The sequence below is a fragment of the Lepisma saccharinum genome, chromosome 2, assembly GCF_977018435.1.
Source record: "Lepisma saccharinum chromosome 2, izLepSacc3.1, whole genome shotgun sequence".
NCBI classification, from domain to species: Eukaryota; Metazoa; Arthropoda; class Insecta; order Zygentoma; family Lepismatidae; genus Lepisma; species Lepisma saccharinum.
In genome coordinates, this window is record NC_139230.1 from 166,955,568 (window position 1) to 166,975,200 (window position 19,633).

Consider the following 19,633-nt stretch of genomic DNA (forward strand, 5'->3'; position numbering starts at 1 on the left):
AAGTTTGCCACTACTTCGTAAGTATAATTTTACAAGAATAGATTTGGTGTTTGTAGCAGTTTGTGGCACTGCTGTGTGGGTGCATGTCAGCTGGCTGTCTCATTCCACCATTTAGTTGCAATATTACTGGAGACTGTGTGGAGGTTTAATCTTTGCATTGGAAGTCTCTCCTTTCGTTTGGGTACCTTTGCTGATAATTTATTTTGCTCCATGTTCAATGCCTTGTGAATGAAAATGAATGGGGTGGGAGGTTGGATTTTGAGCATGGTGCAGTGGAATGCACAAGTATTACATGGTAAATTGTCCATGACTACTTTCATTAATTTTTCTCTTTCATCCTAAGTGTTTTTAAGGATTGTACTTTTACTTATGCTGGTCCTGAAGTTGTAAGCAGCTTATTTGGCATTTTGTTTGAATTCTTCAAACTATCGTTGTGTAAAACAAAGAGAATAAACATGGTGAGGGACAATTTGCTTTTTAATCTTGTGTATCTCACTGTACAAAGAGAAAGGTGTTGGGTTCACATCCACAATCACACAATTGTAGTTATTTGCTTGCTGCACTCTTAGGGAGCTTTCAGACCCAAGTGCGACAGGCAACAAGCGACATGTGTCACTTGGAAACGAACCCTCAGACCCAAGTGCAACAGGCAACAAGTGACATGTGTCACTTGGAAATGAACCCTCAGAAATCAATGCAACCTTTTGAATTGAAGTGACACAACAAGCTGCACATGTCACTTGTCACTTGCATATTGCATGGACTGGGCCATTTTCTGAATAACCGTGCATCATGTTGCCTTGGTCTGTTGTTCACACATAGCTGTGAATGCTTGCATGTAGACAGAAGTGGCCTGTGTTGCTTGTCATGTCACTCCAGTCACTCCTTTTTCATGTGTCACTTATTGCCTGTCTTTTGTTGCTCTTGCCTGTCACATGTCGCTTTGGTCTGAAAGCTCCCTTAGAAGAACAAGTGTGCATAGGTCTAAGATGCTTGTAGGTAATAAGTAGTGCCCAGTGAACTTTTTAGCAAGATTTAGTTTAGTTGTGTAACTAATAATAACATATGTACATGTTTATTATTATTATTATTAATCACTTTCATGTGTCTCTGGCTGTGACCACATGTATATAAGTGTGTAACAAACACATTCATTTAAATAAATATACACCAGAACACATTTGCAACGTCATGCATGCACAATCTTCATAATAAAATCACACTAACACTTGTAATAAGTAGCTATTTTTTCTCTAAACTAGCAGGGAGTTCACTACAGGGGGCTAGGGGAGGGGCTGAAGCCCCCAAACCGACCTCAGCCCCCCCCCCCTGTAGCCCCCCTAGATTGTTGTAGTACAGTAGATGCATTTCCACCGAAAACTTAAAAAGTAAAATTTCCATTTTCCATTATGAAACTTCCATTGGGTCAAGTACAATGTTCAAGTACATTTTCTAGTTGGGGTAGATCGTTCTGAAATCAATGGGCCACTGCTCATTCGATACTAACAAGTAATTTGCCAATTATCAGTTGCCAAAATTGCTTTAAAATCTGCTGCCTGCCTGAAAGATGGACGTATTCAGTGGCTGTGAGATTGTTCTTTGACAATTTTCATTATTTAGCAACACCAGTGCACAAGAAAATGGATTTTGTTATTAAATATTTTTAAATATTTTGTAATTATCTAATCACATGTCCATGAAATTAGGTGAGTGGCAGAAGTTCGTGCTGTTGCCACGGAGCACAACTCCATGTGTTCGGAGGTTTAAGAGCAGTCTGACGTGTTGATATGGGACTCCATTTCTGGAACCTTTCAATTCACATGATCATCAACTCTGTATTGACTGGGACTCAAAAGTGCCCCAGAGAGAGGCCAGTCTGACACTTGAACAGGGCAATGCAGCATGATTGACATTGCCACACAGTGTGCAGGGAACCTGCGACTTTTGTCTTTCCTCATTTTGCTTTCCCATATGTGGCACCAGCGCAACTCTGCCCAGCTGCCTATTTTCATGGTTGTGCATTTAGCGTGAAATTGTGAATATGTTAAAGTTAAGAAAATTGAGTTTGGCTTAGTTCCAGTTATATTGTATAATTTATAAATATTTTGAAATACTATAAATTGTTTCAATTTCCAAGTATCTGTATTGCATCAAAGTGGCATTGCCTCAGCTCTAATTTTGATGTGAGGAGACAATCATTATGATATAAATAGTCCCTTCGTTCCATAATATGGTATAGAAACAGGCCTTTTTTGTTGTTCCACAATATGGTATAGAAATGTTAAATTTTAAGATTGTTCCACAATATGGTATAGATATGTTAAATTGTAAAGCATTAGAGGGTTAGGCTGTATGTTAGGTATAGACTACAATGTGGTTTACAATTTCATACTCATAATAATGTATTTTATTCCACATTATATATACACACCATTTTCCTTGAATTGGAGTAGGAATTGTAGAATGCCACTATGACATTTGGCTGTTAATTGTTTTGCTCTGGTGTTTCTACTCACATTTGCCTCGGTTACTGGTGTGTTTCCTCGTCCTGGAACACCACAATGGGTGCCCACTTGACTGACGTCCATACTCAGCTCCATATCTGTTTCCTTTGCACGGCTTATAGTACACTCTGCACAGTGAACGTCTGACAGGATGAAGGATTAAATTCATTACTGCACACAAATCATTTCCGATCACTACTCGAATGCGCATGCGCAATAAAACAGCACATTCATCCTGTGTCTATGCCATATTATGGAATGGAGTGAGTACTAGAAAATTATGTAAGAGTATAAGGGGGGATTGGTTTTATTGATTGGGGGTGCTTTGTCTATATTATATTACGTTGCTTTAAAGTTGGTTTTACAAAAGGTTAACTTTAAATATATATAATATATCAAAAACAGCAAAAACAAAAGAGAACCACGCTTTACGCGGCCACACGCAGACCCTATTCCACGTGTGGTGTTCCGTATAGTAACAGATATCCCCTGAGATATCTGTTAAGCAACAGACGAACTTTAGCCTAACTTTAATAATCGGTAACTAGAGGAGGGCTTAATAGGCTTATGATTCACTAAAATGATAGAAGGTCAGACACCTTTAAACGACATATTTATTCATTGAAAAGAACATCGCTTGTGGCATAGCTGCCACCAAACATGAGCACTTCACTGTACAAGACACAAAAAAGATATACAAAAGATTTTGTACTTACATATCAGCAGTTTTCACACTATATCAATCCTACCTGGGGCCTTACACACGCTATTTCACTCTTTATCGCCACATCCCGACACATGGACAAATTTGTGGTACACCACACTAAAATATTAATATTATGTGCTTCCTTGGTGTAACAAAGGCTTTTGGGGGTGATAAATGAGTTTTCCTGGCTTTTCTTGGATGGATGGCTAAGGACAACTTGGATATTCTCTGATATCCTATGGATGCTTCTATGGCGTCAGTCCTGCCGACCATGTGGTCTGGATTTCCACATGGGATGAGGGACACAAAACTCGCTATTTTGCTGAATTTTCACTGGGATCCTTAAATGCACTTGTGGACACAATATCCCACTTGGTCACACACACTTAGGCCTGTGTTTACTGTAACAGGACCTTAGATCCCTTTTCCCTTTATGTATCCTTTGTTGCTGGCACAGGTGGCCATTCACACACTGGATTTTACCAGCAACTTCCAAGCTGACCTGCTCTCAGGTGGGTCTGTAATACAAGCGAGCTTGACTAGCAAGCTCAGAACACAATAGGCCATCTGAAAGTCTCCTCTGTGACGTCACAGTCTTGACGGCTTCTCATTGGCCAGCTGGAGTCCTTTGAGATCTTTCCTTGTCTTTGGGAGAATTGCCACTTTCTCCCACCAGATGGCAGAGTTATCAATTGCTTAAAAAGCATAAACAAAAGTGTTTTTTCAGCTTTTCTGGCTTAGTTATGCCAGATAATTGCAAATGAGTTTACTTTTAATAAATTAGGCATGATTTTACCTATGGGTGAGTGTTATCTCTGATTTTCAGTAAAGAATAAAATATTTAGTAAACATGTGATTTGGAGCACATGGTTTTTGTTCTCCAAAATGGCTACTGTTAACCTAACAATGGTTTGTTCCTTTATAAATAAAGCATTTCTACCCCTCCCATGAGTGACAACTGGTTGGTAAACATGACCCATGATTCTAATTGGGGGTGGGGGGTATAAGTTTCTGGGAAAATAGCTCTCACAAGCTTTCCCTGATGCCAACCTAATGGCCCTTGTACTTAGGTTGGCCTGTGGTTATTTGTGTGTGGGCATGTATGCCCAATGCTGATTGGTCATAATAGTGAGAGAATGAATGTGTGTGAATGCATTGAAATTACTAGTTTGTTGTTCTCATGCTTGTGGATTTTGACTGTTACCTGTTCAAGAGTTGCAGCATCAATCCAATATGCATTTGATCAAATGTTGTACTATTCACCAATGTGTTTATGTATATGCTATGTTATGCACAGCACAAGTTGTTCTTTCTGCTTGCTGTTTCTGCTTTGGAAAAATATTTCTCACGTGGATTTATTATTTGGGAGGTTACAGGTTCAAATTCTATAAAGTTAGGCTAACCATGCTAAAAGTTCTTGGCCAAATGTTAGAACATACCAACTCATATCTTGCGCGTGTGGGAATTAGTCACTTAGTAGAATATTAAGTATTTAAAAATATCAAAATATAGCTTAACTTTTTTTTGTGAGTATGTACAGTATGCCAAACTATGTTTTGGGAGTTAACTGCTCCCTTCCTCAGGTTATCTCCTTGGCTAGCAAAAATTGCTTCATGGCCGCATCAAATAAAAGTGAAACAAGGAGTAAGGTAAAAGGTATTTCTGTGGTAAAAAAAGGTTTCCTAACAACTGGCCTATTCCTGACAAAACTCTCATGCCCACATTTTTTTTTTTTTGTAAAGCTCCAAACTTGTAAAGTGTCAAATATAAAAAGCTTAAAACTTGAAACATTAAAAAACACACACACGCGACTCCATGCTCGCCCACGAGGTATCTCCCGAAACGTAGTTTGGCATACTGAACATACTCACACACCGTAAGTAAGCTATATTTTGGTAGAACATACCATTGGGAAAATGGCGATTTTGACTGTTGTGCCAAGATTGGGCCAATTGGTGGTTTTCACCGTGAGCCAATGTACTGAGAACAAAAGTAGAGATATGTTTGTGTTGTGACACACATAATTTATTGTGAAGTAAAATATAATCTTTATTCATGTTAGAGGGAATAAAAAATGTGGTTGATAATTAGAAGACGTAAGTGAGTACTAAAGAGATTTCCGCATACAAGTAAGTTTCGCAGAAATCTCTTTAGTACTCACTCATGTCTTCTAAATGTAATCTTTTTATAAATTATTTCTGTAAAATAAAATTTTACACAACTTGCTCATTCAAATGGTAACTTTGTTTTCAAGGTACCTTTGAGTGGTAGCAAAAAACACTTTCTGGAGAGTTACTTAGTTTTACACATTTCAGGGAATTTAATCTGCACACAGCAGTGTTTATTTTATACATGTGTGTGCGCGCGCGCGCGCGCGCACACACACACACACACACACACACACAGACACAGACACACACACAGACACAGACACACACACACAGACATACATACTTACTTACTTACTTACTTACTTACTTACTTACTTACTTACTTACTTACTTACTTACTTACTTACTTACTTACTTACTTACTTACTTACTTACTTACTTACTTACTTACTTACTTACTTACTTACTTACTTACTTACTTACTTACTTACTTACTTACTTACTTACTTACTTACTTACTTACTTACTTACTTACTTACTTACTTACTTACTTACTTACTTACTTACTTACTTACTTACTTACTTACTTACTTACTTACTTACTTACTTACTTACTTACTTACTTACTTACTTACTTACTTACTTACTTACTTACTTACTTACTTACTTACTTACTTACTTACTTACTTACTTACTTACTTACTTACTTACTTACTTACTTACTTACTTACTTACTTACTTACTTACTTACTTACTTACTTACTTACTTACTTACTTACTTACTTACTTACTTACTTACTTACTTACTTACTTACTTACTTACTTACTTACTTACTTACTTACTTACTTACTTACTTACTTACTTACTTACTTACTTACTTACTTACTTACTTACTTACTTGACCACTTTCATAATATCTGTAAGAATGTTCTTGTTCTACTACAGCTAAACAAACAAACCATAAGCCATTCCCAACACAGAAATATCATTCTTTGATGGCAGCTGACAAATGACTATGAGTGCCTAATGAAATATTATATTTTCAGTATGTGCTGCGAAATGTTTTGGAAAGGAACTCTGTCACGTGTAATTTAGTTTACACTCTAGAATTTACAGCATACCCTTGAATGTGATATTGTCAAAGGAGAAAATAGTTTTTAAAACTAATTTTGACATGCTTTTCCATGGTTGGGGAAGCGAACAACTGTTGCAATGACATAAGCCCAACTTCAATCTGTCAACCAACGTAAACCCAACCTTTCTCATAAAAAATCATGTTGACCTAACAGTTCTGGTTTCTTTGGCTATCCCTCAGTCACTTTAAATGAATGCTAGGATGTAGAGCCCAGATTTCTAGGTTCTAAAAACTGCCAAAATAGATAAGTAAAAAGGCACTACAGATGTGAAAAATTAAACATGGTAATAGGCACTTAAATAAAAAAAGGCATATAATAGGCATTCACTTTCAATATTATGAATAATGAAAAGCCTCAAATTCAAATTCCCTCATCCAAAATTTAGTACTTCATAACATTAATGACTCTAATTTCATATTGCATGCAGGGGATTTCATAATAATTGTATACTTTCTTATTTAACGGAAACTGTATTACATCTTGATACATTATTTATTCATTTTCAATCTTCTAACCTCAAATAATAAATATGTGTTATAGTGCAAATCGGCAAATGATCTGCATTCATGATAGCATGGTGTTCACAAAGGAACAGTCATATCCAAGTCAGGATTCGAACCTGGAATATTCAGTATTGAGATTGTAGGTTAGGCATCCTCCATCATTCATTCAATGAGCTTGGTCACAAGGGCAGACAGACTAGAAAAAGCAGTGACAAATGGGCTTTCTTTCAAGGCATGGGAGGATGATCTTTTTTCTAATTGCACCCTACTGTACGTTAAATATGATGTGAAGGGGACGGTTGCACTTTATTCTCATATTGTGTCATGAATTAAATCAACTAACTAGCAAACCATACTTCTCCTGAAAACTGATGTAATTTACGAGGAAGTGGTAACAGCTTTCAGGTGTGGGTTTGCTTCATTCATGGATATTTTTGTTATGTTGCTGTGTCCTTTCCTTCTGGAAAGGGTTACATAATAAACTACATTTTTCTATTCGAACTACTACAATCACATCACCACAACTACTGGACTGACTTCTTTCCAGAATACTGTATGTGGAAAATAAATGCTGCATTGTTACAACTCCTATTTGCAAAGGAACCGAGTGTGTTGCTGCTTAGCTTCATTCAGCTATGTTCATTTATCACATGTGTTCTAAAAACAAAGAAGAATGTACTTTTTTAGTACTAATCATTTGTGCTGTCTCTGAAACAGTTGTGGTTTAAATTTTGGTCTCCTTATTTCTTATTCTTATCTCTCTGCTTCTAATTTTCTGTTTATAAATTTTTTATTTGCCTAGTGAGTTCTATGTTAATATTTGAGTTCATTTTTCGTTGTATGAGAACCAGAGGGATGTAACTGCAAAAAATGCAGTTTTTATTTGTGTTGAAGGAAGACCTCTATTTGGAGTCCAATTGACCCATCCCAATTTCTAATCTGTAACAGAGTAAGATGGAGTCGCATATCTCCAATTTACTGACTCTTTTATTAGACATCTTCCTAAGAGTAAATTATTTCTTCTCTCCTGTAAATTTGATAAACAGGAATTATGTCCCTCTGGTTCTCAAGCAGTGATTTGATAGTCAAATGATCAAAGCGAGTCATTTTATTTTCCTTTTACAGTGACAATTTGGAAATCTGTGCACATGTTCTGGATTCATTAACCAGAATGTTATTTGCAATGGATACAGAATTGCCAGAGCAATTGAAAATTGTACTCTCAAGATTTTTTGATTCGCACATGCTCGTCAAGTGGTCAAAGGTAAGCCTTATAATTCTAAAATGATAGGGTATCATTTACATTTTTCTCCCCAGCTAATTATATTTCCTTTTGTTGGGCAAGAAACAAGAACACATCTTGTTTATTACTTACTGCAAACAGTGCTGAATCATGTAAGTGTCAAGTTCTTAGGATGATAAGATTTAATTCTTTAGTAATTAGTTTGTGTTTGTGACAATACGTATACTTGTTCTGAGTGGATGAATGTATTCCACATTTTAGAAACTATAAACTGTTATTTTTATCAGACACACTAGGTACTAGGGATGGACTGCTTTGAGACTTTTGCCAATATCAATGAAGTACTGATATACAATGGACTCTTAACTAAGAACCAATAATCTACCGATGTGATTAAATCTCACAAATCTTCCTTGAAGAACATTAATTATTCCTGAATGCTAGGAGGATAGAACCCATCATTTTGATGATTGATGTTATTTATTTTGAAATTTTGGCAATGCAAATTTTACTCTATGGCTTCCATGTTCTGTGGCTTTCAATAAATATTTGTACTCTGTACTCCTAGAAAATTTCTTGCTGACATTTTATTTTCAAATTAGCAGAAAAATTTACTGCACCTTATGTTTTGAAAAGAAAGCAGATCCCTTCCATACCAATCAGCGTACTCCTGAGCTGTGATACCACAAGACTTGCCAGATAGGAGGCTGTAAAGTACAGTACAGCATGCATCTTATTTACTACTATTATGGAAAGTTATATTAGAATACTGTGGACATTATATACTGTGACCTTGCTGTGCTACCAGAAACTTTGTAACGTTCTACTATATATTTTCAAATATTCAACATGGAGGGAAGCTTGAATATTAATTTACAGAGACCGAGGGATTTAATTTCTTTGATTCTAGTAGAATGTACAAGTGCAAGGGGTGTGAGGTATTTGCCCTGTTTTTCAGGATGCCTCAAAGTTTCTGCGGGAACCTCGTGTTTTTGGGCCACATCAAGCAAAATACATTTCATGCAGATCTCAAGAATACAATTGGTGTTTTCTAATATTTGGTGTAATGATTGTCATGGTATGCTGTCATTGGCTGCCCTATTTTCTATTGTAAGAGGCTACTGATTGCTTTCTTTTTCGCGACGGAGGGGAGATTTGTAGCAGAGACTTTGTAACGTTCTACTATATACTTTCAATTACTCAAGAGGGGGGGAAGCATGAATATTAATTTACAGAGGATGGGGTTTTTTATTTAATTGATTCTCATAGAACGTACAAGTGCAAGGGGTGTGAGGTATTTGCCCTGTTTTTCAGGATGCCTCAAAGTTCCTGCGGGAACCTCGTGTTACTGGGCCACAACAAGCAGAAATACATTTCATGCAGATCTCAAGAACTCAATTGGTGTTTTCATTGTACCTCGAAGCATGAAATACCTGCAAAACAAAATATCATTGCATTCACAAGTTAATACACAGATCACCAATCCACCACGATTTGCTCAAATTATTGCATGTTACGTTCAATTTCATCACATCCTAATTATACTTCAATAAAATATAAGATACGGATTTAGTGTAACCAATTATCAGCAATCATTGTATTTCAATTTTGTGCATAGATTCAACATCGCCTGTAAGTAATCAGGTGGGCTTACATTCATTTCACACCTAGCATAATTGTAAGCAAGCATTAGAATATTACCTTTCAACTTTAACAATAACTTCATGTATTCTTTCACTAGTAACCAACCTTTTTGTTCACAGATAACATAACGTTGACGTCAACGTAGATAAATGTTTAGAACAAAACTTTGCAACAATTCCATATCATTCATATTCAACCAGATATAATAACAATAAAGCGAAAACCTGCTTTGCTGTTTGCGTTAAGTTCATTTAGACAATTTATAAATAATTCAGTACCATCCTGTGAAACGTAGACATACTTCCTTTTTAATAATCAAACTCTAGTTTTTTTAAACTTACACGTAGCATCATGTATGCACAATTTTACAAGCCTTCCAACAATTTTACAACGTGTAATTTATGTAAAATTCAATGCCAAGAACATTACGTCCACCTTAATTGCATTCTTGACTTATCACTACTTCCAATGGAGACACATCACGATGTTTTAATCAAGGCATTTGCCATGCAAAATTGCATAGTAATTTCCAAATTTATAGCACTTAGTCATCATAAGAACTTTTAATAATAAACTAGCATGCTACCCTAATATACCTAGTCTGGCCATAAATACTGTTACAAACTTGCTTGGACTGTACATCCAGTAGTCAGGCTCATGAACCATGCTAGTGCTGAAGTTCACTCCTGACCATTGTGTGTTCAGCTGTGAAAGAGCAATCATGTATTTTCTTGTGTGTAGCATGGAGTGGGGGGACTATGGAAACAGAGGAGCCGTAATTGCTCTGCATATGGTTGAGAAGTCACTCATTGAGATTTTCCAGCCCATAAGAATCCCGAAGATCAGCAAAAGGTTTGTGTATCAGACAGTCCAGAGATTCACTGAGACTGGTAGCATGAGAGATTGCCCAAGAGTTGGTCGACTTCACACTGTATGAACAGCAGCGTCTGTTAAAGCAGTGTTGGCTTGCATCCACCGAAATCCCATACGGAAGCAAGTGATAATGACACAGAAGCTGAACATTTCACAACAATCAATGTTCAGGGTACTTAATGTACTTAATGAAGACCTTGGAATTGGATCTTACCGGTGGAGTACTGGAAATTTCCTGATGACACAAATGAAGAAGCAGAGGGAACTGAAATCGAGACTGCTCCTGCAGCGGTACATTGCCAATGGGCATTGCAGGATTCTCTTCACTGATAAGAAATTGTTCACCACTGAATAAAGTTTTAACTGCCAACATGAAAGGGTGTATGCTTCAAACTCTCGAAGTTTGTGAGAGAGTTCCAAAAAATCAGAGATGCCACCAGTCCTCCTCAGTCATGGTTTGGTGGAGGGTGAGCTATGAGAGTTCCATCAGGCCTCATTTTTGAGAAAAGTGCTTAAAAGCTGTGCGAACGTGTATGTGGAAAGTGTCCTGGACCCTCTCGTAACACTGTTGAACCAAACAATGTTTCACAATGAATCCTGGATGTTCAAGAAATATTCTGCCCCAGCTCATAAGGCAAGGATGATGCGACGGTGAGTGGAGACCAGTGTACTCGATTTCATCTCCACTTTTGATTGGCCATCTGATAGCCATGATCTCAGTACCTTGGACTACAAACTGTGGCTCGAGCTAGAGGGGACTGTCTGTAAGAAGACGCACCCTATAATTGAATGTTAAAGGTGCTCCTCGATAGCAGCAGGGGCGGACTTTTCCATCAAGACCATCCGTGCTGCAATAGATGCCTGGCCAGGGAGACTTTGAGCTTGTGTGATGGCAAAAAGTGGGCATTTTGAAAACTGATTGGTGCTATTTATATGTAATATATGTAAGAGTAACATACTAAAAGAACATTTAAAAATCTGAAGCCATATTACATTTATTCACAGAATAGTGTGTGACAGTATTTATGGCCCGACTAGGTACAAGGTGCATCTGAAAAGTTCGGTGAATGGTCTCAGAAAATAAAGGAAACAAGAGTTACAAACAAAATACCTTTACTGGCCTTCAAAGCAATCACTATTAGCTACAACACACGTCTGACATCGGTTGTAAAGCTGTTGGAAACTGGCAGCAAATGCTTCTTGTGGAATCGCACGAAGCACCGTGGTCACGCATTGGATATCCGCAACGTCTGTGAAGCGGAAGCCTTTCAGGGCTAATTCAAGGCAGAGAAACAAAAAGAAGTCTGCCGGTGCCAAATCTGGAGAATACGGATGGTGTGGAAGAACAGTCACCTATCGTTGAGCGAGAAAGTTGACCGGGATTCCGGTTAGACATGTCGATGACATCTCCAGACATTTCCACCCGAGTTCACTTCTGCTCGTCTGTCAGCATGTGCGGTACAAACCGGGCTCAAATCTTTCGCTTTTTTAAATGTTCGTGAACAATAGTGCATACGCTGTCTTTGCTTATGTGCAACTCTTCTGCAATCATTCTCAACGACAGTCACCAATCATCCACAAGCATCTGTCTCACTCGTTCGATGTTGTCTGGGATTGTGCTTGTTGACGGTCGACCCGAACGTGGCTCATCCTCGACACCTTTCTTTCCGTCTCTAAAGCATTTAAACCACTCACAAACACTTTTTACTCACTGCTTCAACACCATACACTTGCACTAACATTCCATTAGTCTCAGTCACCGTTTTCCCTAATTTGAAGCAAAACTTCATGTTAACGCATTGCTCCATGTTGCAATGACACGAGTTCGCACACTCACTCCGTTAGCTTTGTCACAGCATGCACCACTGCTTCACTTCGGTGATTTGCACGATAGGGGCCGCTTGTTGACATGTCTCTCAATGCGCATGCGCGGGCACGTCATCCTAACCAGCGCAGTTTTTCAAATATGGTATCATTCACCAAACTTTTCAGACGCACCTTGTAACTACAACTTCCATGCACAATAAAAGTACTGAAATAGAACGTGTTGCGATTGACCTACTTTCGTCATGATCAAAATTACAGCATGTCACGTAACGTCAATCTTACAAGCATGCAAATTCAACTCACATGCTAAAATAACAAATTATGGTTGGTAATTAGCAGTAAAGAACTCGTGCAACGCCGGTACATGTTTTAAATCATTACTATCTTATCTAACGTACTATGCTAGTTCCAAAACTGAAAACCAAGTCAACTTTTTTTACACCGACACCTTGAATTTTACATGTGCTCATTCAAATCAAAGTTATCAAGCACTTATCACTTCTTTTATGCATTTTAGTGTAGCCACGTTACAACGTAACAACTAGCGCATTTTGGTTTGAGTTGGTGTCTTAAGTCCACTTTATGCACAGTAAGGCTAATCGGGACTGGAATCTACAGTTTAAAGTGGGATCCGAACCACTTGTGCCTCCACCGGGTATCGAACCCGGGACCCCTTGATTACAAGGCAATGACGCTACCACTGCGCCATGGGGGAGGCACAACAACTAGCACATGTCACTTTATGTCAATTTAGGTACTAACGCACATTATATGCTTTCACAGTCAAGTGAAAAATTCCTACATTTTGTACATTACCAACACGTAACAGTCAGGTGCAGCATACTCGTCAAATTTCCGTTGCAGAGTGAATTCAAACTATGCAAGCAACTGGAAGAATTAAACTAGTTTAGAAAATTGCCATAGGTTGCGTTAACATCAAATGAATCATACTATGTGCTGCCATCTGTTGAACATCCAGTCAACTACTTGGAGTCGCACAAGACTCAAGCTCTGAAATGCGAGAGCATTTACCAAAGTACGAAGATTGTAGAGATTTTGAAATCAATATTATTTAAAAAAATAGACAATTTACTGAAAATCGCTACATATTGTGGACATTATAAAATATATGTACAGTAATATCAGTCAATATATACATGTATAAAAAAGTGACAATTAGATATAAAACTGCAGCTGAAGAACTTTTAATATGGGAAAATTATAATCTGAGAAATTTTACAAATTTACTTTATTTGGTCCAAAAAGGTAAAAATTCAGGAATGTAAACTCAGTAATCTATTGTATTCATACGTGGGTTGTAAATTTAAAAGTGGCAACAATGTCAGGAAGAGGTGATAACACTCTGCATGTGCTATCATACAGTGAGCATTTTCTGTTCGGGCCCATGTCGATGTGCGGAGTACCAAAAGTGGTCGGTGCAGTGGGTGCTGTTGTGTATGTACGAGGTTGAAATGAACACCATTTTGTGAACCTCCCTAAATCATGTTTGACAAGGTAAGACAGTGATTTTGGATCAAAATCCAGGTGGCCCATGACAAAAATGCACAAGAATGTCATTAACTGACAATGCTCACTGTCTGATAGCACATGCACGGTGTTATCACCTCTTCCTGACAGTGTTGCCACTTGTAAATTTATGGGATGTAAGGGGTGACCCTCCCATGTAGTACACCCTGGACTGCATTTTGCAGACTAACAAAACTTGGCATCTGGACCTACAGCCAGTGTAATCCTCACAGGGCTGTGTGGATGTGTTGTCCTGTGTTTTGTCGTTATGTGTGCTAAGTGACCCTTTACAGCTTCTGCTTTTAACCCAAGTAAGAATATTTTAGTTATGGTAAGGTGCTGGACCTCATACGATGGGCACAAAATAGCCTAAGTGCTGATGCACCCAAAATTTCAAATTCAATCAATCATTTTAAATTGACAACCCACATGCTTTAGTTCTACATTTTCAAATTGTGTTTCTAAGAGTTTAAAGTTGAAATCAACAAGAAATGTGCCAATGAAGAATTGACAATACATGCGAGCCCTTTCATAGAAGGCTTTGCCAGAGAGCCATTTAACTACTCTTATTTTTCAACATAGTCCCCTGCAAGTTGATTGCACTTTTCCAGTCGATGGTCTAGGACTTCAATTCCTGCATGAAAAAATCTTCCGAATGCTCCTGAAACCATACTTTTACAAGCATCCATCACTTCAGAATCACTGCTAAAACTCTTCCCATGCAGGTATTTTGTAAGATTTTTAAAGCATGTCATATGAGGGGAACAGACTCCCCTACTGTCTTCCCGATATCATTATAAATGTCCATTGGTGACAGTTTTTTTTTCAGCAAATATTTGATGACTGCATGAATATCTGTTTTCTCCATCTTCTTTGGAATGCTTACATCTCTCACACTTCAGTCACATTTAAAACAAGAACAAAAAGCATGAGATCAAAGAAACTTGGGTGTTCCTAACTAAGATAGACTATGCAGCACATCATTTTTTTGCCTCCAAACTGGAAGTATGTCAGGCAGAGAATGCTGATCAACCCTCTTATATACATTTGTTATTCTTAAAATAATTTATGTATGCTACACTTACTAGCATGCCCCGGTGGCAGAGTAGTTAGCACATCGTTCTATGGTGCCAAGGGTCCCGGGTTCGAATCCTGGCCTGGACATGGATGTTTGTGAGTGTCCATTCATCAGTTTCATGCTATCACCACTCATCCTCACCTTCACAAATTAGCCAAAAGTGGCACAAGAAGCAAAGTAAAATAAAGCAAATCAATCAATGAATGCTATCCTTACTTGATATTGATTGTATGCTATGCCTATCCATTTTGTACAAACACTTGTCAATAATGCACTACAACTCTTTTGCTTCCCAAGCTTTTACTCCCTTGATATTGTAAACAACAGGTTTGAAGCAAGGTATACATTACTTTGTGACCAAGTCAGACTTACTCTACATATTGTGAGGGACCTCACTGATGGCACAGTGGTTTCATCGCTGCCTTGTAATCAAGGGGTCCTTGGTTCGATACCCGGTGGAGGCACATAGTGGTTCGGATCCCACTTTAAACTGTAGGTCCAGTCCTGATTAGCTTTACTGTACATAAAGTGGACTTAAAACACCAAATCAAGTCAAGTTTGCATATTGTGCAGCATGGTTCATGCATGTGCCACATACATTGAATTACTGGCCAAATCATTGACAGTGCTTTTCTTACTAAATTAATATATTTTGTGAATCTGTTGCTTTCAAATAGGGATGTGCCAATACAAAATGTTGGCTGATACCAATAAAACACCAATATAAACTTTACCAATAGTAATAACCCATTTACCTAGGTAAAATTCCAAATGATTTATTGATGTCCTTAATAACTGTATGTTAGCAGATGAATTAAGCTTTTGAAATGCAAATGAGGCTGCATATTTGGACAAAAAAGTATAGAATGGAGATTATCTGTATATGTCCATAAAAATTATAAGAAAATGGCACAATATTGCACTAAATTGTAAGATATTTATAGATATATTTTATCAGTAAAATTATCTGTAATTTTACTGACACTGATATGCCTAGATCAGCTATACCAATAGATTACTAATTAAACTGTCCCATCCCTACTTTCAAATGGTGCTGTTATTGACAAAATGTGAAGAAAGTTTATTGTTTTTCAGGTTGCAACAAGTGGATTGTCAGAGTCGATAGATGATGTAGGACCTGAGGAAAGTGAATTTTGTGCCTCGTGGAGGTTCTTCCTTGCATCAGCTTTCAGAAATCCACATCTTGGTCCAATACTTGCACGACAGTCATTCCTTGCAAAACATGCATTTTATGCCATTATGCGGGAACTTGATGAGGAGATCGACACTAATGTGGAATTTCTTGGGCACTTGTCGGAGATGTTCAACCTCTTTCTGTCACATTTGGAAGTGTAAGCTTTTTAAACAGTTTATTTTGTATTATTTGCTATAAGGTCAACAGCACAATTAAGATTGGTGGAAGGAGAAGAATGAGGGAAAAATAAAAAATCAAATATCGCATTAAACATTTGGAATTTATATTGTGAACAAGAATAACTTAATTACTAAGTGATCAAGGCATTCATGTTTTTCTCATCATACTTCAAATACATAGATCTCCATCAAGAAACATATTCAAGGAGAGAGTGCACAAAATGTTCTAACAATACACCAGAGAAATTAATGAATTGAACTCTTTTAAGTTCAGATGCCAAATTATTGTTGCGTTGGTACACTCGAGCGGTCTCCCTGACTGACACAGTTTATGTACAGGGTGAGGTAAAAGTCCGGCACCACCCTTTTAATTTGAAAATGACTTGACGGAGGGCGATGAAATTTCGGATATGGGTAATTGGGGTGGGAGCACACCAGATGGGGCTGGTGTGTATCATGGTGGCCATCTTGGAATTACATCCAGATTTTCAAATGGGAAGAGGATCATGTAGCATATCATTTGACATGTACGTTTTCTCAGAAATAAGAATATGCAGTTATTTTCCCCCTAACTTTATTTGGTGAGGATATTTTCACAGTTGAAGTTCACATTTGGCATCCTAGAAGATGTGCTCTATGTGTTGCCCATTCTGTGCTACACAAAATGTAAGACGTTTCAGCCAGTCCTCATGGACACGCAATAACACTGCAGGGTCGACAGAGTCACATGCTTGTTGGATCTGGTGCTGGATATGTCGGAGATCAGTGATTTTCTCTTGATAAACCATGGCTTTAAGATGACCCCAAAGGTAAAAGTCAAGGGGCATAAGGTTCGGAGAACAGGGTGACCACTCAGTGGGCCCTTTTTGACCAATCCAATGACCCGGGATCTGTTCATTCAACCACTGCCTGACACATAATGCATAGTGTGGAGACACATAACGCATAGTGTGAAGACATGCCGTCCTGCTGGAAATAGGCTCGTAATTCACCATTCTGGTACATCATTGAAGAGAACACATCTTCCTGGAGAATATTCAAATATCTCTCCCTATTCAGGTTGCCATGGTTGAGGACAGGTCCCACAATCCGGGTGTTCCATATCCCAGACCACACCATTACAATTGCTGCACTGACTTCCTTTTGAGGATCTGTCCACAGTGGGTTGGTATCTGACCAATAACAATGATTCTGCTTATTTACCTCACCGTTCACGAAGATATCGGCTCGTTGCTAAACAGAACACTTTCGGGAACTGGGGATTCTTGTTGCAACGAGCCAAAGCCCAGTCTGCAAACTGTAACTGCCTGTCTGTGTCATCCTCAGTTAAGAACTGCTGCATTTGAATTTTGTAGGGATGCCACTTGTTAGTATGCAACACACACGGAGTATGGATCTCTGACTGACTCTTGACACTGAAGCCAAATGCTGGGTACTGCATTTCAGGCTCTTGACCAAAGAATGTTGTTGCTGTTTCTTCGTCGGTAGCTGTTCTTGGCCATCCACTATGTTCTCTGTCACAGACGGATACCGTCCCCTTAAACTTCTGCATTACATGCATCATTGTGGTATGTGACATGTCATCTCTCTCTGGATGCCGGGCATTGAAATCTTCTGCAATGACCCTGGCACTGTGCTCCCCACTTATAACAACAATTTTGATTCGTTCTTGGTGGGTTAGAGCCATGTTAGATCACCTGGATCAAATAAATACCAACCCATTACATTACGCAAAATGTGAACTTCAACTGTGAAAATATCTTCACAAAATAAAGTTAGGGGAAAAATAACTGCATATTCTTATTTCTGACAAAATGTACATGTAAAATGATATGCTACATGACCCCCTTCCCATTTGAAAATCTGGACGTAATTACAAGATGGCAGCTTTCAAGATGTCCACCATGATACACACTAGCCCCATCTGGGGGGCCCCCACCCCAATTACCCATATCCGAAATTTCATCGCCCTCCGTCAAGTAGTTTTCAAATTAAAAGGGTGGTGCCGGACTTTTGCCTCACCCTGTATAATGCTCGATTTTACCATTGTTATCGATCATTGTCATTACATATGTCCTTAGAAACTAATTGATAAATATGCATGCTAATTTGAAGTGCAAATGGTTTTATCAGTTTTGTAGCAGAAAATACTATTTTGCGTCTCTTCCCCTGGAAATTGAAATTTTTGAAAAAAAAAAATTAAACTCTTTTGGTATATTTTAAGAATAAAGTCCAAGGACATTAATTATAAAAGAAACTGGATAAGAAAATTACATTTACTTAAAAATCACACCACCTGAAACTGGAGAAATTTAAATGCCATGTTGAAAGTTCTGTAAAATATTGAAGGAGAAAGTTACTTCTATGGATTCAACATGTATTGTTTAATCTTAATCTTTTATTACTAACTAATTACCTGCTATTGTTTAACAATAAATTGCTTTTCGTTATTGTTCAATGTGTACTCTTATACTTTCCAGATGGAACTGTATTCTTGTCTGACTCCACAAGGTGAAGTGATTATGCCACCTGCAAAAACTAAATAAAATTAACAATTGTTGCAGTACATATGCACATTATCTCGAGCTTAGTCCACACACATTTTCTTAGCACACTCCAAAAATATGGGGTGATACAAACATGTTGAACTGGCTTAGTGACACAAGGTCAACTTTCAATCTTGCCACCAAAGTTTCTCGGTTTGAGTTCCAGCCTGGGCATGGGTGTTTGTTGTTAATGTTCCTTCATCAGTTTCATCTAATCGTCACTCATCCCCCATTGTCACAATTAACCAAAAGTTGCAGAAGTGTGATGGAAAATAACTAAAATAAAAATAATTCAAAGGTGTTGTCTTTCTCTGGTTAATGTGACATGTATTCTTACCATGTTGACTTTTTTTGACATAGAACTTTCAATTCCTTCACTTTGCTGATCACCTTCTCCTCTACAACCATCATTACTACCTTCCTCAACTTGTGGTTCTGTGTTGTGCTCACTTTCCAGTGCTAGATCTCCATCAGTCTGCCTCTGTCTTCAAATTCCAATCTCTCTCACTGGAAATACCACCTTCGTCAAGACACTGGACAACAACGTATGAATAACTCAA

At 37.9% G+C, this 19,633-nt stretch overlaps 1 protein-coding gene across 1 annotated transcript in view; it reads left to right on the plus strand.

The window, feature by feature from the left end:
* The window catches only part of LOC145984176 (nucleoporin NUP188-like), a 174,515-nt gene that overhangs the window by 112,623 nt on the left and 42,259 nt on the right, over positions 1–19,633 (plus strand). The window contains exons 15-16 of the mRNA XM_083117667.1: positions 8,087–8,225; positions 16,249–16,505. Of these exons, the coding sequence (XP_082973793.1) occupies positions 8,087–8,225; positions 16,249–16,505 (396 nt within the window). The remainder of the gene's footprint in view (positions 1–8,086; positions 8,226–16,248; positions 16,506–19,633) is intronic.